Source organism: Pseudocercospora fijiensis (genome assembly GCF_000340215.1).
Source record: "Pseudocercospora fijiensis CIRAD86 unplaced genomic scaffold MYCFIscaffold_6, whole genome shotgun sequence".
NCBI classification, from domain to species: domain Eukaryota; kingdom Fungi; phylum Ascomycota; class Dothideomycetes; order Mycosphaerellales; family Mycosphaerellaceae; genus Pseudocercospora; species Pseudocercospora fijiensis.
In genome coordinates this window covers 4,528,823-4,548,554 of record NW_006921537.1, presented here as the reverse complement: position 1 = coordinate 4,548,554, position 19,732 = coordinate 4,528,823, and the positions used below count along the sequence as shown (strand labels likewise).

General features: G+C 39.0%; 2 protein-coding genes across 2 annotated transcripts; one reads left to right on the top strand and one right to left on the bottom strand.

Annotated features, from left to right (window-relative positions):
* Positions 1-17,068: 17,068 nt before the first annotated feature.
* On the bottom strand, positions 17,069-17,623 carry MYCFIDRAFT_176785 (uncharacterized protein; the record flags this gene model as incomplete). The annotated part of the gene is made up of 6 exons (XM_007930488.1): positions 17,069-17,119; positions 17,157-17,264; positions 17,293-17,321; positions 17,355-17,382; positions 17,421-17,485; positions 17,530-17,623. The coding sequence occupies 6 exons, from the start codon at positions 17,621-17,623 to the stop codon at positions 17,069-17,071; spliced, it is 375 nt and encodes a 124-aa protein (XP_007928679.1).
* A 239-nt stretch (positions 17,624-17,862) lies between these two features.
* On the top strand, positions 17,863-19,000 carry MYCFIDRAFT_58956 (uncharacterized protein). Its single transcript, XM_007929847.1, has 2 exons — positions 17,863-18,145; positions 18,243-19,000. The coding sequence occupies exons 1-2, from the start codon at positions 17,931-17,933 to the stop codon at positions 18,679-18,681; spliced, it is 654 nt and encodes a 217-aa protein (XP_007928038.1). The 5' UTR covers positions 17,863-17,930; the 3' UTR covers positions 18,682-19,000.
* The last annotated feature ends 732 nt before the right edge of the window (positions 19,001-19,732 follow it).

Sequence of the window (19,732 nt, the reverse complement as noted above, 5' to 3'; positions counted from 1 at the left end):
GATAAGACCTACTATATTCTTTATGTATTTTTTAATCGATTTCTTAGATAATGCCTAATAAAGGCATTCAGAAATATCTCGCTAAAGACGTTCCGGATAGTACGCGTATCCTAGAAGTACTTAATATAGGCATCTAGAATATTACTGCTGCTATAAACGGTCTAGGTAGTAATTACTATAAGCGTTCGAAATTGTACTTACTATAGGTATTATAAATAGAACTTCCTTTGCGTATTACTAGTAGTACCTACTATACGTGTTTTAGATAAAAGTTATAAAACCTACTATATATGTTTTAGATTACTAGGACTGCTATACGCGTTCTAAATTATAGTTACTATATACATTCCGGATTAGAAGTACTATACGCGCTCCGGATTAGGATTACTATACCTGTTCCGGATTAGAACTATTATACGCTTTAAATAGTACTTATACTAAGCGTTTTAAATAGCACTACTCGCTAATGGCTATAGAGATTCTAGATAGTACTTACTATAGGCGTTCTAAATACTTACTATAGGCTTTATAGATACTACTCGTAATAGGCGTTATAGGGTGTAGATGCTACTCGCTGTAGGCATTATAATTACTACTCGCTAGAGGTATTCCGGATAGTACTTAGAATAAGAAGCGTTCTAGATAGTACTTACTGCTTAGTATAAGCGTTACGAATAGTATTTACTACTATAAGCTTGCTATAAGCGTTCCGAATAGTACTTACTGTAAACGTTATAAGACTTATAGGTAGTACTTACTATAGGCGTTTTCTAGTAGTAGTTACTATTAATGTCCTAGGTAGTGCTACTTATAGTAGGCGTTTCGGATAATACTTACTATAAGCTCTTAGGCTATAAATAGTGCTTTACTGTTTAAGATAGTACTACTTACTACTTACTATAAGCGTTTCGAATTTAAGTTGTTAGTAACTTGTTACTACTCGCTATAAGCGTTTTAAAATTTAAATAGTACCTAGTACTATAAGGCTTCCGGATAGTACTTACTATAAGCGATCTAGATACTATAAGCGTTTTAGATAGTACTAACTATTACAGATAAGTAACGCGTACGTAGATGCTAGATATAAGACTTAATAGGTTCGATAAAGAGCTAAGTCTATCTACGTAAATCCGAATAGCTTTGTGCGGTACGCTAAGCGCTAAGTAGTAGGTTAGAATCGCGTAGGCCGAATGCCTAAGGCTAGTACTTTCTACCTAGGGCGTAGCCCTTTATATTACCCTAGTCCTCCTCCCCTTCCTTTATAGAGATAGAACGCCCTTCGTAGTTTCTAGCGCTATTACCTTAGAGATTAGATCTATACTTATCTAAGCTTTCTAAAGTAACGCGCTCGTAGTTTCCTTCCGCGCGCCTAGGATTTCTACTACTTTCCAGTTAGGGTTACTATATACTAGGTTTTAGGGACTATTACTTTCTTCGCGACTTCTAGGCTGCGCTCTTTTACCTACTAACCGCCTTCTAAAACGCGCTGTAACTGCTTTTTTAAACGCTTTACTTATACTCGCGCCTTCCTTCGCTTTTACGATCTTTACTTTTATATCGCTTTCTAGGAATATTAATATTTTTTGTTTTTCCCTTCTTCTTCCTCTTTTTCTTTATATACCCCTACTACTACTACTACTACTACTACTACTACTACTACTACCACTACTACTACTACTACTACTACTACTACTACTACTACTACTACTACTACTACTACTACTACTACTACTACTACTACTACTACTACTACTACTACTACTACTACTACTACTACTACTACTACTACTACTACTGTTAGGGCTAAAGAGGCTATAGGTAATTAGCATATAACTAGGCTAAGTAAAGCTAGGGTCTCGATACCTTAGGTAGGACTTAGCGCTTAGCGATTAGGCTAACTTGCCTACCTTCCTCTCTCTCCTCCTAGATCCTTATCGAATACTACTATACCTACTACTACCCTATCTACCTACTAATATAACCCTTATTATATAGTACCCGATCTACCCTTTAAGGGTAGTAGCTAGATAGTCCTTATTTTAAGCTTTTAGCGGTATAGCTACGAAAACTATCGATTAACTATATTACGCCTAAAGAACGGGACCTATACGTACTATTCTACTAAAACAACCGTACTAATTATTAAGTAAGGCCTTCTATACGGCCTATTATACCAAGTTAATCGTACTAGGCCGATATCTACTAATTCCGCTATATCTGTACTATAAGAGGCTATAATACATCGTCGGTGCTACCCTTTATTATAATAGCCGGCTTATTACGAAACAATAACAACCGCGGCGCCGCTAGCAGCGCTAGCAATAACAATACCAGTAGTATAGAGCCTCTTAATAAGGAGCCTATAGTTCTAGGTAATAATCTAGAATTGCCTATTAACGACATTCTTAATAATATTGTTAATCGACGATATAGCTAACTAGCCTTTAGCCCCTAACTAGTAGGGAGACTTTAGGAAGCTACTTAAAATAGGCTCGCTGCCCTACGTTAAGAGTAGTAGCTAAAGGATAACCTCCTCGAGCTTCGCCGCCTTTAGGAAGCCCCGATAACTACTACTAAACTAATAGTAGAACCTTCCTTACTATCTATTTAGAAGAAGGATACTAAGCTTAAGGACTATACTATATTTAAAGGCTCTAGTCGCAAGCAGTATAGCAATTATATACGTAACTATAAGCTTAACTAGCGAAATGTACCTAAGGCTCTTCCAGAAGACTATTTATTAGTTGTCTACGCTATATAGTATATTAATAGCGACCTAAAACGTACCTAGGATAACTATTTTAACTCCCTTAATAATTAGACCGCTATCTAGTAGCAAACCTATAAAACTATTATACTAGACACCCTTAGAAACCCTATACTAAGGCAACAATATGCTTAGGACTAGTACCTTTAGACTAAGCAAAAGACTAATTAGTCGGCTCGCTTATTCGAGGCCTACTTAAAGACCCTCGAAGACGACCTTCTAGTTAAGACTAATTCTATATAGATCTCGGAAATACGCCTAAAGCTTAGATAGGAGCTTATCCTCGAATCAGACCGTCGCCGTATATTCGAACAAGCTAACCTAATACGTATTTAATTTATAGTTAAAGTAGAAATAGCCGAACGAGCTGTCTAGCTCTAGTAATAACTAGAATCGAGGATTCGACTAGCTAGTACTAACCGTAGCAACCGTAGCCGCGGAGGAAACTAAGGTTCCTACTAGAATAACAATACTAATAATAGGAACAGTAATAACGACCGTAGAAGAGGCCGTAGCCGGCGACTATATAGAGGAGGCTACGATAGGGGCCGTAGAAGGGGCTCGTATCCCTATAATACTAACCGCTCGACTAATAATAGTAGTAATAACGGTTATAGCAACCCCCTAAACGGATTGAAGTGCTTTAACTGCGATAGTACTAGCTATCTACTAGGCTAATGCGACAAACTAAGGGATTAGGCCCGGATTAACCGCGCTTTCGCTAAATATAGGAAGTACCTTTTAGCGGCTAACGCTACCCCTATAGGCTAACCTTCGAAAAAAGAGTAAGCGCCGCACTAACTATTAGCCTAGTACGGCGTAAAACTATCGACATTGTGCTAGCTATTATACGCACCTGTCTTATATAGGACACGTACGGAACTAACTATTAAACTAAGGCTATACTAGATCTAGGAAATTCAGTTAGTGCCCTTATTAACTATCGCCTAGCTAAGTAATTAGACCTTCGACAACTAGAGAGAACTAATATGCTAATCCTTGCTTAGTTTAATAACGCTCGGCACTTAACCTATAGGGCTTACTATATTCCTATAGTTCTAAGAGACGACCTCGGCAACGAGCGCTTGCTAGATTTTACTGCCTACGTAGTAGATATAGACAACCTTCTATCCGATAGTATTATTAGTAACCCTATCCTTAAGCAATACGCCGTAGCTATAGACTTAGGCAGCTAATAGTAGCGATTCAGAATCGCTAGGAAAGAGGACATTAAATATATTAACGTTAGCGAGTGTCCTAACAATATTAAGGTCCTATTTATTAGCAACCTAACCTTAGCTAATCCGACTGCTAACCTACTCGGTAGTAATAACGATAAACCTATACCCCCCGATAGTATAGATCCTAATTAGCTTGCTCGTATACTATAGCCTATTCGAGAAACCTATATTAATATATTTAAATACTACCTAGCATCGACATTGCCTATATTTAAAGAGACAGATTATAAGATTAATATTATAGAGGGTAAAGAGGTCCCTTTTAGGCCCCTCTATAACCTTAGTAAACGAGAGCTTACTATATTGCGTAAATATCTAGATAAGAACCTAGCTAATAGTCGAATTTAGTATAGCAACAGCCCTACTAGTATACTAATCCTATTTGTTCTAAAGAAGGATAGTAGCCTACGCTTATATATTAACTACCGTAGACTTAATGCTATTACTATTAAGGACCGCTGTCTACTTCCGCTTATTAACGAGACCCTCGACTGCCTTTCTAGTGCCTATTTCTATACTATATTAGACATTAAGGATACGTACTACCGTATCTGTATTCGTAAGGGCGATAAATAGAAAACAGCCTTCCGTACTCGCTATAGCTATTTCGAGTACTTAGTTATACTATTTAGCCTAGCTAATGCCTCTACTATATTCTAGTCCTATGTTAATCGGGCTCTATTAGGCCTATTAGACTACCTCTGTATAGTTTACCTATATAATATCCTAGTTTATATACACTTACCTAATATTATAGAGCACTAGGCTATAGTCCGTAAGGTACTCGATCGCCTAAGGACCTATAGCTTGTATTACAAGCTTTCTAAATGTACCTTTACTACTAAGGAGGTGTTATTCCTCGGCTTCCTCGTATCGACTAATAGTATTAAGGGCGACTCTAATTAGGTTAAAACTGTTACTAAATAGCTAATCCCTACTAGCGTTAAGGAACTCTAATTATTCCTAGGTTTTGCTAACTTTTACCGTCGATTTATTAAGAGCTATTCGAGGTATGTAATGCTACTAACTAAGCTTACTAAGACTAAGGCCAACCCTTCTAGAGAGTTTAAATAGACTAATAAAACACAAGCCGCTTTTAACGGTCTAAAGCAACGCTTTACTAACGTTCCTCTATTATACTATTTTATACTAAGCAAGCAGATCCGTATTAAAACTAACGCTTTACAGTTCGCTATATTAGCTATTATATTATAGCAATTAAATAATAATAACTACTAGCACCCGATTGCCTTCTTTTTACAAAAGATAATCGATATAGAGCGTCGTTACGAGACCTATAAGTAAGAGCTCTTAGCGATCGTAGAAGCCTTTAAATATTAGCGTTACTATCTCGATAGTACTTAGTACCCTATTTAGGTCTATATAGACTATAACAACCTACGTAGGATTACTAAGGTTATAAGGGTTATAGGTTAATAGGCTAGATAGGCCGTCTACCTCGCTAGGTTCGATTTTAATATATTATATCGGCTAGGCGTAAGCAACCCTACTAATAGCCTATCGAGGCGACCTAATTACGATAGCGAGACTTAGTATATTAATTTATTATTTCCAACCCTATAGTATAAAATTGCTATAGCCTGTATTATTAATAAGTAAGCGTAGGATAAGCGGACTTCCGGACCCCGCGGCGGTAACAAATACTATAGCGGAGTTATCGTTCTTCTAGTATACGTTAAAAGAAAGGACGTAGATTGCTCGAGCTATAATAACTCGATTAAAGACATTGCTATCTATAGTAATAGCCTATATAGCGATAGCACTATAGAAGAGGTTGTAGTAGTTCTAGCTACTAGTACTATTAGATATATATAATACGTACCTTATTCGATAGCAAGGGTGCTATTAAATAACCTTATAAATAGGGATAGTTAATCGTTTATAGATAAGCTATTACGGGCTTAGTAGAGGGACGCCTTTGCTACTAAACGTATTAATAAGCTTATAAGTAGGCGAACGACTCGATCTAGTAAGAGTAACTAGTCGATCGATAACGAGGGTTACTTTAAGTTTAAGGGCAGATACTATATTCCCGCTAAACAATCGATTAGACAAGAGCTTTTAAAGCGACACTATAATAGTAAGCTTGCTAGTTACTATAGTATAGAGAGGTCGCATAAGCTACTATCGCGTATATACTACTAGCCGAATAGTAAACGGTATATAAAAGAATATATATAGACCTATATAGTATACTAGCGTATTAAAGCACTAAAGCACTTACTATTTAGCGAGTTGTTTTTACTTCCTATTCTAAAGAAGCTATTTATAGAGCTTATAATAGACTTTATTATAGGCCTTCCGCCTACTAAGCGTAGAGATAGCAAGGACGTCTTTAATACTATCCTTATTATAGTAGATCGGTTTACTAAAGGCGCTCGATATATCCCAGCGCGGAAGGATTAGACTACTATTAATATAGTAGAAGCGCTACAGAATAATATCTTCTATACCTATTAGGGAACCCCTAAGGGGATAGTGTCTAATCGTAGATCGATACTAATATCGCACTATTAGAGCGAAATATGCCTATAGCTAAGACTAAAGCATCGGCTATTAACAGCCTTCTATCTATAGACTAACGGTTAAATAGAGAGGCAGAATGCTACCCTATAGCAGTACCTACGTAGCTATATTAATAAGAACCCCGAGGATTAGGTTAACCTTCTATAGCCTATAGAATTCGTATATAATAATAGTATACACTTATTAACCAAGGTTTTACTATATATAGCTATAATAGGCTAAAAAGCTGCCTTACTATAAGACCTACTAACGCTCGAGGCCGAGCGTAAGGAAAGGGAAGCGCGTTAAGTACTAGAGACACTAGCGGTAATAGAACGTGTCTAGAAGATACAAGAAATCTATACTAAGATAGCTAAGAAGCTAACAAAGGCTTAAGAGTACTAAAAGACCTACTACGATAAGCGCTATATACTAATAACCTTTAAACAAGGCGATATAGTTATACTTAGTATAAAGAACCTCCGTACCTATAAACACCTATTACCTAATAGCAAAACAAGGCCTAAGCTCGCACTAAGATATATTAGCCTATTCCGTATCCGAGAAGTTAAGGGCTCCTCTATATAGGCCTATTATTTGTAGCTTCCTCCCTATTATACTATCTATAACACCTTCTATATATCCCTCCTTAAACTATACTATTAGCGCGAAGGCGATAAAGCGCCTACTAAGTTAGAAGAAGTCTTAGCCGATAGTAAAGAGCTATAGTCTATAGAGCGTATACTAAAGCATCGGACTAGGTAAGGCAAGAAAGAGTACCTATTAAGATAGTAAGGCTATTTACCTAAATAGGACTCGTAGGAAGCTAAAGGCTCCTTTAAGGATATAGCTAAGTTGTTAGACGAGTAATAGACTAGTATAAAGAACAAGAAGAAGGCTAAGGGCCTATAATGTCGCTAGAAAGACCTAGGATTAATACTACCCCCGGGGTACTATTAGCTAGCTAATTAGAGGCAGGTAATTATTAGTAAAATAAGACTGAACTATTATTATAGACGCGTACCGAGTAACAACGAACGCGCTATAACTATTAACTAATCGCCTGCTCTTTTAAGGAATCTACCTCTTTACCGGTATACCCTATAAGACCCTTCTTTCGACGCCTAGACCCCCTCTTATTCCTACGTCCTATCGAGGCCCTAAGGCCTAGGCGGTCGGCAAAGGCGGTACGCGTATAGGCGAATAGTGCTAGCGATAATAACGATAGCGTCGTAGTACGAGCTAGCGGTATATCGAAAGACGGCGCGGCTATATTAGTAATAGTATTACTAGTTAAAGCGTTGCTAGTTAAAGAAGGAAATTAGGAGTAAGGTAAAGTTAGCACTAAGGCGGCTAGCGCCGCTATTGTTAATATTACCTACTCGCTACTATTATTAACCTTACTTGTTATCGTTACTATACCTATAAGAATAACCTTACCTATACTATAGCCTAAGGCTAAATCGTACTATACTAACTAGGTTAAAAGGGTTAAGCCGTTCGAAGGGCTTAGGGCTTAAAAAGGTTAAGCGATTAATAAACTAACTAAGAGCAAAAATATAGAGCTAAGCTAGCCGGGGTCGATCTTGCGGATAATAGGTTACTTCTCGATCTTTCTAACCCTTTAAGCGAAGCGAACCTTAACTATTGCACTTATAATAGCCTTTACCTATAGAAACTAGACGAACTGTGTTTTTTTAAAGAATAAGATTAATTAACAATTAAAGGCTACTAAACCTAACTAATTAGGGCTAGCGAAACTAGGAATAATAATAGCCCTTATAATAATAAGAACAATCCCTCGGAAGCGGACATTTCTAGGTCTTTTAGAGTAGACGTAAAAAACTCGAATAATATTACTTAGAGCGGAGGTAGTACTATAATACCTCGTACGCCTACCTATTATAGTAGGGAAGACGCGCTCGTATTATAATTAGTCGAGGGCCCTTAATTCTCGTAGATATATATTACTTTATTATATGTAAGGATAGCGTAGTTAGAGCTAGATAGTGTATTAGAAGGTAAGGTTTAGTATGTTATATAATTAGGTAGTCGAGCGTTTAATTTAGCGCGGCTAGACAGCTTAGTTAATCTGCTAAGTTAGCGGTAATAGAGGTAAAGATTAGAATATAGATAGGCTACGAGGGCGCGGCCTTTAGAAGGGAAGCGTATATTAGAGGCTATACGTAATCGGTATATAACTAGTTCGAGTAAAGCTAGGGTTTTAGTGCCTTAGGTAGGGCTTAGCGCTTAGCGATTAGGCTAACTTGCCTGCCTTCCTCTCTCTCCTCCTAGATCCTTATCGAATACTACTATACCTACTACTACCCTACCTACCTGCTAATATAACCCTTATTACAACTACTACTACTACTACTACTACTACTACTACTACTACTACTACTACTACTACTACTACTACTACTACTACTACTACTACTACTACTACTACTACTACTACTACTACTACTACTACTACTACTACTACTACTACTACTACTACTACTACTACTACTACTACTACTACTACTACTACTACTACTACTACTACTACTACTACTACTACTACTACTACTACTACTACTACTACTACTACTACTACTACTACTACTACTACTACTACTACTACTACTACTACTACTACTACTACTTAGCTCGTCGAATCTACTATATTAGTTACTATAACTCTAGCGAGGACTGCGCTAGTTAATCTATAAGGTATCCGCCTTATTTATCGCAGGGTTCGCTAACTTTCTTTAAGCCCGCCGTATTATAGTAGCTACCTAGAAAGCACCGACAAGTCCTATAAGCTAGCCGCTATACTATAAAGTAATATCGGATTTGAGTTACCTTAGTAGTAGGGGCACCTAGCGAAGCAGGTCGCCTAGTTAGCCGCCTGTTTAGCCGTATAACGTAATATCTTAGGGACTCCCGCGGAGGCCGTATATAGTAGAACAATACGTTATATATTAATATATAAACGACGGGACTATACTAAACTACGCGTACGTATATACGGACGATAGCAAGCGAGATATATAGAGTCGTAGGATAGATCCGAGTAGTAGGAAGGAACCGGAAGATAGGGAAGAGCTAGGAGAAATATATTTGCTTAAGAGCGGTTAAACGAGTTTGTATACGCGCGCTACGCAAGTTAGCTAGGAAATAAAGGTACTACGAGATAGCGGATAAGCGGGATGTACGCGCGCGCGCTTAGCGCGTAGGGAAGGACCTAAAGGTAGAGGTTGAGGTTTACTAGGAAGCTAGCAAGTAGGATATATATACTTACGCTTATACGTCGGACGCGCTAGACGCCCGTAGGGCGGGATACTAAGGAAGAGGCTCTCCCTCTAAGGTACCCTTCTTCCTTTCTTCGTAGTTCGTCTTATATAGATAGTAGCTATATTAATTTAGTACTCCCTTTAGTTTAGTTTAAAGTTTAGTATATATTCTTACTACTTAGCCTCTAACCCTTATACGCCGGCTTAAGGGCTTATACTAATTATACTTAGAAGAGAATCGCTTACGTTCTACTATAAGTTTCTCCGATTCCTATACTAAAACCCTCGCCAACTATTTAGTCCTTAAATAGCCTACGTAGCCTACGCTAGCTATACCCGCGCGACCCGTAGCACTATCGCCGCTAAGTATACTAACCTTCTTAAGATTTTTAAGATATAGAAGGCCTTAAAGTCTCTTTAGCTATAGGGATTATTATTTAGGTAAGTTTTCTTCGTTTTTCGTAATAAAACCCCCGCTAACCTTTTCTTTTAGCGTAGTAGCCTCGGAGGTAACGAACACCGTCGCTAATATCGTAGCTTAATAGACCTAGACGTAAGTATTCTATAGCTATCCGTCTATTTTGTCGCCCTAACCTCTTCTTCTTACTACTTAGGGGGGTTCCTACTACTCTTAGGCTCGGAACTAATCGTAACAGTCCGAAGGTATAAGAAGCTGCTAATTAAGGGTTCCTATAGGTTTTCTAGTAGGCTCTAGGCAGTTTCGGAGGTATTATTATTTTTTTTCTATCCTAAGAGGACCTCTTAATTTCGGATAGAGACCCGATACTTACTTATAAATACCTAAATAAGATCTTTCTCTACTCCTAAATTATATCTCCCTTTCTAAATTCCCTAAGTAAACTAAAACAATCCTTAAACAAAACTAATAAGTTAGCAAAAATCTAAAGGTTAGTAAAATCCGTAAAATCTATAAATCGATAATCGTTACTCTACGGGAAAACTCTAGGTTACTGCCTTATTTCTTTCGCTTATCTCTCTTCTCCTAGTCTCCTAAAGATCTATCGTTCGTCTTAATTTGTCTATATTTCGCTTCGAAATCGTCTAGCGCTATAGTATCTACGATATTATCTAGGGATTCCTATATAGGTTTATAGTAACTACTCTATTTTACGAGCGCTTCTCTTCCTTTACTCTATTTCTTTTTCTAGGCGTATAGGATTTCTTCGACTTGCTATTCCTCGTATATCTTAAATAAAATAGAGTCCGGCTATTCGTCGTCGATTTCCTAACCTAGTAGGGGGTCTCTACTCGCTAGTCTTAGAAGGTTAGTATAGAATACTAGGTAAATATTACTAGAAATCCTAGAGAGTCGTACTAATACTAGTAATAATACTTCTTCGACCGTATACTTAGTATATTTCGAGTCGAGGCTCTTCTTAGGTCTATCGGTTTAGTAATTCCTTAGGTCGAGCTAGACCTTGTCTCCGATATAATATACTAGAGCTAGGGTCCTAGTTTTATTTACGTTATCCTCCTATTTTTGCGCTACTTCTGCTATCTATACTTAATATAAGTCCGAGATCTTCTTAATTTTGTCTATAAATTCCTCCGCTCGTTTTGCCGTAGTTAATCGCTAGTCGATAGCTAGGTCCTCTTCTAGCGCTATAGGGGACGTAGACTCGTAACCGTAAGTCGCGAAGAAAGAGCTTATTCCTAATCCCGCCTAGTGTCTCCCGTTAAACGTAAGTCCCGCTATAGGTAGCTATTAGTTCTAGTCGGACTATATTTAGTTAATATAGTTCCGAAGGTAAGCTTATATATCTTAATTTACGCGTTCCGGACCTCCGTCGGTTAATAGGTAGTAAGCGGAGCTTAACCTTTGCTTTACGCTAAGTAGTCGATATATTTCTCTCTAGAACGTATTTATCTAATTCGTACCTCTATCGCTAGTAATAGCTCGGGGTAGTTCGTAATACCTAACCTAGTATTTTAGAAATAAAACCGCGTATTCCTCCGCTTTTATAGAGAGAGTTCCGATAAGGGTAATACTTACTAAGGCGGTTCTTAATTACCTAGAGGTAGTAGGTTCCGTCGGACTCTAGTAGGTTAGTTATAAAGTCTATCGAGATTTCCTAGAAGAAACGGTCGGGAACCGGTAGTAGTTTTAGGAGGCCGTATTTATATTCTCTCTATACTTTATTACGTCCGTAATAGTTATAGTTTCGTAGGAATTGTCGTACCTATTTTAACTATAGTAGCTAGTAAAAGTCGCGACCTAGTATAGAAGCGGTAGAATCCCGGCCTAGGTAGCCTTAAAGCGGTAAGTCGTAGATCGGCCTAGATAATCTTCGTACGTAGTATATTCTACTAGAGTTCTTCGGTCCCTATATCCTTATATTCGGCCTCTGTCGTAGCTAGGGCTCTTAGAACCTAGAGCTTGCTATAGTAGCGTAGGAACCCCTTAGAGTCTATTATATAGTCTCCGATCTAAATCTTTACCTAAATATCTAGCTATAATATCCTAGATCCCTCTTAGACTTTCTATAATACCGTCTAGTATACCGTATCCTTCTCGACTATATCTTTCTATAGGTCGTTTATTTCTAGGTCCTAGAATAGTTTAGCGCCTTCCGGCGGGGGTTATACGGGCTCTATCTCGTTCGCGAGTAGAAATAATAGGCTCGCCTTAGATATACGTAGGAAGTTTCGAATCGTAGCGCTAGAGATTTATACGTTTTTTAGCTAGTTTAGAGAGAGATCCGATTCTAGAAATCTTTAGAACCTTAAAAGCTTATCGTTTTGGCCTAATGTATCCTATTCTCTCTTTAATAAGATATCTAGTAGGGTAGCCTCGACTCCTAGCCGGTAGACTAGGGTAAACTAGTATTTAGCTAGTTCTTCCTACTATCGGATCTATCTCTCGGATAGTTAGCGCTTTACTATAAAGTATTCTAGGTTCTTATAGTCTGTCTAAATCGTAAAGGGACTATACGACTTTAGCTCGGAATCCTAAAACTTAATACTAGATACGACTATAAGTATCGCTTTATTATAGATATCGTAGTTAATCTCTGCCTTGTTTAGTTACTTCGAAAAGAAGCCTACCGGTCGTCGGATTCCGGCCGTTTCTAAGATAAGGGCGCCTCTAATCGCGAAGCCGCTATAATCTATTTCGAGAAAGGTAGGAAGAGACGGATCCTACTAGGTAAGTACTAGGATACGGTAGAATTTGTCCTTTAGCGTCTCGAACGCCTTAATAACCGCTAAAATAGTATTAGTAGCGTTCGAAAAGAGGTAGAAGAGAACTATATATTCGAAGATACGAACTAGATAGGCTTCTAAAGCCTCTTAAAGGGCCTCTATTACAGATACTTAGAAGCGATAGTCTAGTATAATATACTAGGCAATTTTGCGAATAAGTCGTTAGAAAGGAGCTTTGTAAATTAGGAGTTTACTATTACTCTAACATATCCGAATCTCTCGAAGGGCTACGGCTAAAGAAGGATTAGTAAAAAAAAGTAAGAATACCGGCTACGCTACTAGCTACGCTACTAGCTATAGATAAGACTTACCTTCTAGGCGCTATCGACGCTTCGTACGATTATTACTACTAGTAGTAGAAGCGCTAGTCGTCGTCTTATATAGAGCTTTACCCGCGACGCTTATTCTAGTACTAGAGCTAGCGGTAGTAGTAGTAGCCTTTTTACGTAGATATACTATACTCGTTCTACTACTTCTAGTCTTATTACGACCCGTAGAAGCACTAGGTCCCTTCTTACGAGACGTCGTAACTTAGTTAAGTAGACTTAGTATTATAAAAGTCGTCGAATTAATAAAAGAGCACGTTACGAAAGTATACGAAGGCGCGCGCGGAGCGAGGATATTATAGAGATAGTAGATATAGAGCGTAGAGATATAGGTATCGATACGAAGGTTATATATAGCGAAAGAGATAGTATCGCGGTATCGCTAGGCAATAGAGTAAGCGTCGCGCAAGTCGATATTATAGTAATCTTAGAGTAAGGAAAGAAGGTAGATATAGCTAAAAAGGGTAGGTATAGCGAAAAAAGGCAGGTACAGCAAACTTTAAAATATAGCCGGTATCTATAGCCGGTATAGTAATAGGCGAAAGCCTCCTTTTAATAAATAGTCGGCGTAATAATAGTATCCTACTATAGTATAGATATTCTTTAGTAATTCGATTACTAGCTATAGTAATCTTATAAGTAACCTAGGTATATTACTAGGAAATATAATAAATATCTATACTACGGTAGCGTATACTAAACAAGCTAGCTATTTAGTAGGAAGAGGCCTACTAACGTCTCTATATACGAACTAGCATTCGGCCTTAGTATAGCGAGTACTAGTAATTAGTAGAACGTAGTATAGAGCTGCTTTATAGCTCTTTTATATACTATACTAATACCGAGGGAGGAGCTATCCTAGTACTTAATATTAGAGAATAGTTTAGTAGGAAAGTATTAGAACTCCTTAACTTAAGGAGGGCTTCTAGAGAAATCGATAAGTTCTACCTAGATCTAGATAAGGATATTCTACTAAGTAGTTAGGGAATTAAATAGCGAGCGAAAGGATAAAAATTATACCTAGTAAATATAGTTTCTAAACTAAACTATTATAGCTTATATATATATATACTTATAATTAGTTAGTGCCCTTAGCTAATTGTCTATAGATTTAGGGTTATATAAGTACCTTCCTATAACTAAAAAATGCCGGCTACGCTACCTACTATACTCTCGTATCTTATAAAGGGCTTGCTTCGAGTTACGTATATATTCTTATACTTCTTAGAAACCAATAAATTCTATAGTTCGAACTAGCTACTCCTATAGTTGCTTAGCAAACTAACCTAAACTATACTAGATCTTCGACTTAGCAAACTAAACTAAACTAACCCGAACTACTACGGGGTCTATTCTTAAAGTCTCTCTACTAGCTAGGGGCTAATAGCTAGTCGGCTATATCGACGATTAATAATGTTATTAAGAATATCGTTAACAGTTAATAATAGATTATCGCTATAACCTATAGATTCTTTAATAGGCTCTATACTACTAGTATTGTTATTACTAGCGCTACTAAAAGCGTCACGGTTATTATTATTAGTACTTCGTAATAAGCTAGCTATTATAAGGGGTAATACTAATAATAGATTATAGGCCCCTATAGTACGGATATAGCGGTATTAGTAGGTATAGGTCTAGTACGATTAACTTAGTATAATAGGCCGTATAGAAGGCCTTACTTAATAATTAGTACGGTTATTCTAATAGAATAGTACGTATAGGTCCTGTTCTCGGGCGCAATATAGTTAGATTAGTAATTTTTGTAGCTATACCGCTAAAAGCTTAAAATAAGGACTATCTACCTACTACCCTTAAAAGGTAGATTGAATACTATATAATAGGGGTTATATTAGCAGGTAGATAGGGTAGTAGTAGGTATAAGTAGTATTCGATAAGAATCTAGAAGAAAAGGAAGGAGGAGGGTAGGCAAGTTAGCCTAACGCTAAGCGGTAAGCCCTACCTAAGGTATTAAGACCCTAGCTTTACTCGGCCTAATTATATACTAACTACGTATAGCCTCTTTAGCCCTAATATATATATAGTTTTGACTAAGAACTAAAAGAATAGAAAGAGACTTTTATAAAGTAAAACTATAGATAGGTAATACCTAGAAGTACTCTTATAGATATAGTATAGACCTTAAGCTTATAACTCTTTAGGATATATTACAAATCTACTAAGTAAATATAACTACTAGATTTCGACCTTATACGCTACGAATACGCCGCTATAGAAATTTAGTTATACTAATTTTAGTAATAATTAATAGCTATCTAACTAGGACCTAGGCGGTCGTTGCTACTAGATTATTAGGCTTAGTAACTGCTTTCGAAAAGAGCCGAAGCCCGAATACTAACGCCCGAATACTAATATCTACGGTTATGCCCTAAGCTAATTCGGGAAAGCTAAAGTAGGCCGTATATAATAGAAATAGTTCTAATTACTAAGGGGATAGAATAAGACCTTAAGAGACTAATAACTAAGCGAAAAGGGATTACTATAACTCCCTATATCCGGTTACCGCTAGGTATACGCGTTATTATTAGTTAAGGCTACTATTATAATAGCGTTAATATACCCTTACTATAGGGTTAGTAATAATAGCTTAGCTAGAAGAGTAGTAGTTATATAAGAATATTAAAGTAAGGTTTTATAATAAGATAGATAGTATCGTAATTAGTTAGTTAAGCGTTCGATTTAGCGTATAAGAGGCGCGGCTTATTATAATTAATAACTTAGCGAGATAAGTAATAAGAAATAGCTATAAGGGTATAGCCTTTAGAAGGGAAGCCTATATTAGAGAGTATATAAAAGGTATATAACTAGCTTAGTAAAGCTAGGGTCTTAGTGCCTTAGGCAGGGCTTAGTGCTTAGCGTTAGTCTAACTTTCTAACCTTCCTTTCCTTCCTTTATAGACTTTATCGAATACTATATACTTTAGAATATACTATCTACCTACTTACCTAATACCTATTATAGAGTACCTACGACTTATTTTAAAGTTCCTATATATAACTTACCTAGTTCTACGACTTATTTCATCGTGCCTTAGGCAAGATAGCGGAATCCAAAATGTTAGCTAGGCTCTCTCGAACCTAGTAGCAGCTGCCAAGATTCTGTCCGCGCCTGTGAAAATTGCTGGCATCGCAACTGCTTTCGTGGCTCGTCCAAAGTTCGACGACAACGGGTTGGACACTCGATCGCCTTCCGAACATGTCCGATCGAGTAACGAGCTCGGCGAGGCGACCGGCTGGTGCAGGGCAGCGGACTGACTTCGTGCCTGCGTTGGTCCGAATGGCTCTCATGGCAGGCCTCTTCTACGCGGGCAGAGTAAGTGTACCTCTGCATGCCAGCAACGTGCTCCAGACGTGTGCTAACGGTACTCCAAGTATCTTTACACGACCTTCATCGCATACCATCAACCTGGACGAAGCCATTTCTGATGGTTGGCTTACACCCCTCTCAATGGTCATTTATGCAGACGAAACTCGGCGTTTGTGCCGCCTTACTTCGTCTACTCACAGCATAGCTGTCTCCCACAACCGCGAGCACTGTGTACATGTAGCCAAAGAAGCTCCTGCGTCATTCGGCCACAACCCGCGCCCTCATCGTCTTGCGAAGTACACACCGCATGGAAAACCACACCGAAAACAGTATGCAGATCCATGAGAACTGGCCCCTAGAATAGGTATAGCGCCTTGATCACGTCCATATCGATTTCTTCACTGACCGCACCTCATCTGCTTCCATATTCTGACCTCAAATGCTCTTTGATTTCCTCCTTCTTCACATATCTATATGCCATATTGTCTTCTACAGTGGCGCATAAAGAGATCTCACTGGCGCCAAGACGACCTGCAGCTGCACACTGGTACCCACCTCGGCGAACTCTGTACCTCTGAAAGTGGCGAACACAGGCGCATCACGGCTCGCAGGAATTGCAGAACCAAGCCCTCTGAGAGAACACTGCCGCTTTCCTACTGATCACTGTACAGGCTACGTACAAGGCAGGGTGCCTCCATCAATTCAATACTTCTTCATCTAGAAAAAGCACCATCAGACGCTGTGCTTCCCCATCAGCACATCGGCATTGCAAAGACTTCAACAGCCGCGCAGCAGCTCGACCCGCAAGCAAGCAAGGTAGCTGGCTCTAGCTACATCACATGCAATCACATAATTTGTGGCGCTGATCTTCCTCAACGTCCACACGTACCCAGGCGATCGCGAGTAATGGGTCCAGGTATGGAGCTCCAGCATTTCAATGTCGCTTGCGAAGTTACTTTCGGCTATGAGAGACATCTGGAACAACCAAGAAGCTCCGCCAACCATTGTGGATGCGCAAGCTTCCGTCGCACAGCAACCAGCTTTATAGCGTCGTGTCTGACGCAATATGCATTTCCCGCCGGATTGCACATGAAAGAGGGGAATTGTCACTCGTGCGAGCTGAGAGATATATCGCATCTTTGACGCTCAATTTGTACGAACACCCCCAATCTCTCAACTTTCCGCCCTCAAACCACTTTACTCCAGCTTTCGGCAGTCCTGCATTGTGTTCATAGCCACCATGGGCAGTATTGCAGCCACCACCGCAATCAGTTCGGCTGACCACCGACACCGGTCGTACGACCTGAAAACACCTGAAGAGCACATCAAGCTCTACGATGACTGGGCAGCACAGTACGACGCCGATGTGATGGCTGATGCCACGAAATATGTTGGCCCGCAAATGACAGTGCAAGCCGTACAAGCTGCCAATGGCAAGCTAGACGGTGAAATCCTGTGAGTGAGCAGAACATGGCGGCCTAGTCTCTTCGTGGCTACTGATGCTGGCTCGTGATTGAGGCCTACTGAATGAACACAGCTAACATGCCTCAAGTGACGCAGGATGCGGTACTGGTCTGGCCGGTGTCGCACTGGCCCAGGCTGGCGCTACAGTCATCGACGGCATTGACTTATCACCTGGAATGCTCAAGGTTGCACGAAGGACGAATGTCTACCGAGACCTGTGGCCCGTAGACATGCTCAAGCCAATCCAGCAGAAAGACAACACCTACGACATTGTTACTTGCGTCGGAACATTCACAACTGGACACGTCGGTGCCACGCCTGCTCTTGCTGAGCTAGTACGAGTACTGAAGAAGGGCGGTGTCCTCGCAGCTACCATCCTCGACAATCTTTGGGAACCAGAAGGTTTCGAAGCTGAAGTAGAGAGACTACGAAGTGAAAAGCTTGTCGACGTGGTTAGCACCGATATCACCGACTACCGACAAGGCGACGGAGCCCGAAGTGTCATGCTCGTCCTCAGGAAGCTGTGATGGAAGATGGTTGACTGACTTGATCACTTGTATTCCATAGGGCCTCAACGCCATCGAGAAGGATGACGTGCCCTTACCAACAAGCGAATGCAAGCAAGAGATCGACTTGACCGACAATCATGGAGTAGAGCCACATTGCTCCCCCTCGCGATCACAACATCGCTGGTATAGTTTCTTAAGCACTACAGAAAACTGCAGTAAAAGCTTTAATTGCAGATGTGGTGTGTCTGCGCCGGGGCATTACTGTCAAAGGCTACTGTAGAGTCTTGAGGCAGCGGTTCATGCCATGCCGGACATGTTAGACCCAGTTACCACCTCTACCGAAATCCATTTTGTGTGAACTGACATCTCGCAGCAGGCGCTACGACAGTTCGACTAGGATCGTATTGTGCTGCCTAGGCAACAAATTTGTATAACAGGTTTGTCTATACTTATTTACTTACCGCCGTCTAGTATACAATTTCAGCTATAGCTACTTCGGTCTTAGACGCCTTAAAATTAAATTAAGAAATCTATTTAGTAAGTATAGATTTCTACTTTTCGCTATCTTATATATAAAATGAGTTATTATTATCTTTATATTATTGTTTAGAATTCTAAGTTAAAAAAGCTTTTTTCTAGTTCTATTATTACTACAGTTTTTGAAATAGCTATACTAATATTATATAGCAATAATATAACTTGTATTAGAAAATAGATCTATAGTAACGTATAGAACACCCTCTACTAATCGTAGTAGTAGATAGTAGAACTAAACTATGCCTTTTTAAAGAATAGGGTAGAGTATTTACTATTAACTAAGCTCGATAGCCCTATATAGCTAGTGTGTCCGCCGAGCCGGCTACTAAGTATTTCCGTACGAGCTACCGAGTATCTCCGCTTATACGCTAAGTAGACTTTACGCTAGCGGATTAGTACTATAGTATATATAATATATTATATAATTATTATATAGGATTTGCTAAGGCAGGATAGGAGACTTTACTTGCTTAGGTTCTTATAATTATCTCCTTCCCCTAATATAGCTATCCTAGCTATAGGATAGTATAGT

Coding starts and splice junctions, on each gene's coding strand:
- MYCFIDRAFT_58956 (XM_007929847.1), top strand. CDS start 17,931: ATGGGCAGTATTGCAGCCACCACCGCAATCAGTTCGGCTGACCACCGA. Junction 18,146..18,242: donor AAGCTAGACGGTGAAATCCT/GTGAGTGAGCAG, acceptor ACATGCCTCAAG/TGACGCAGGATGCGGTACTG.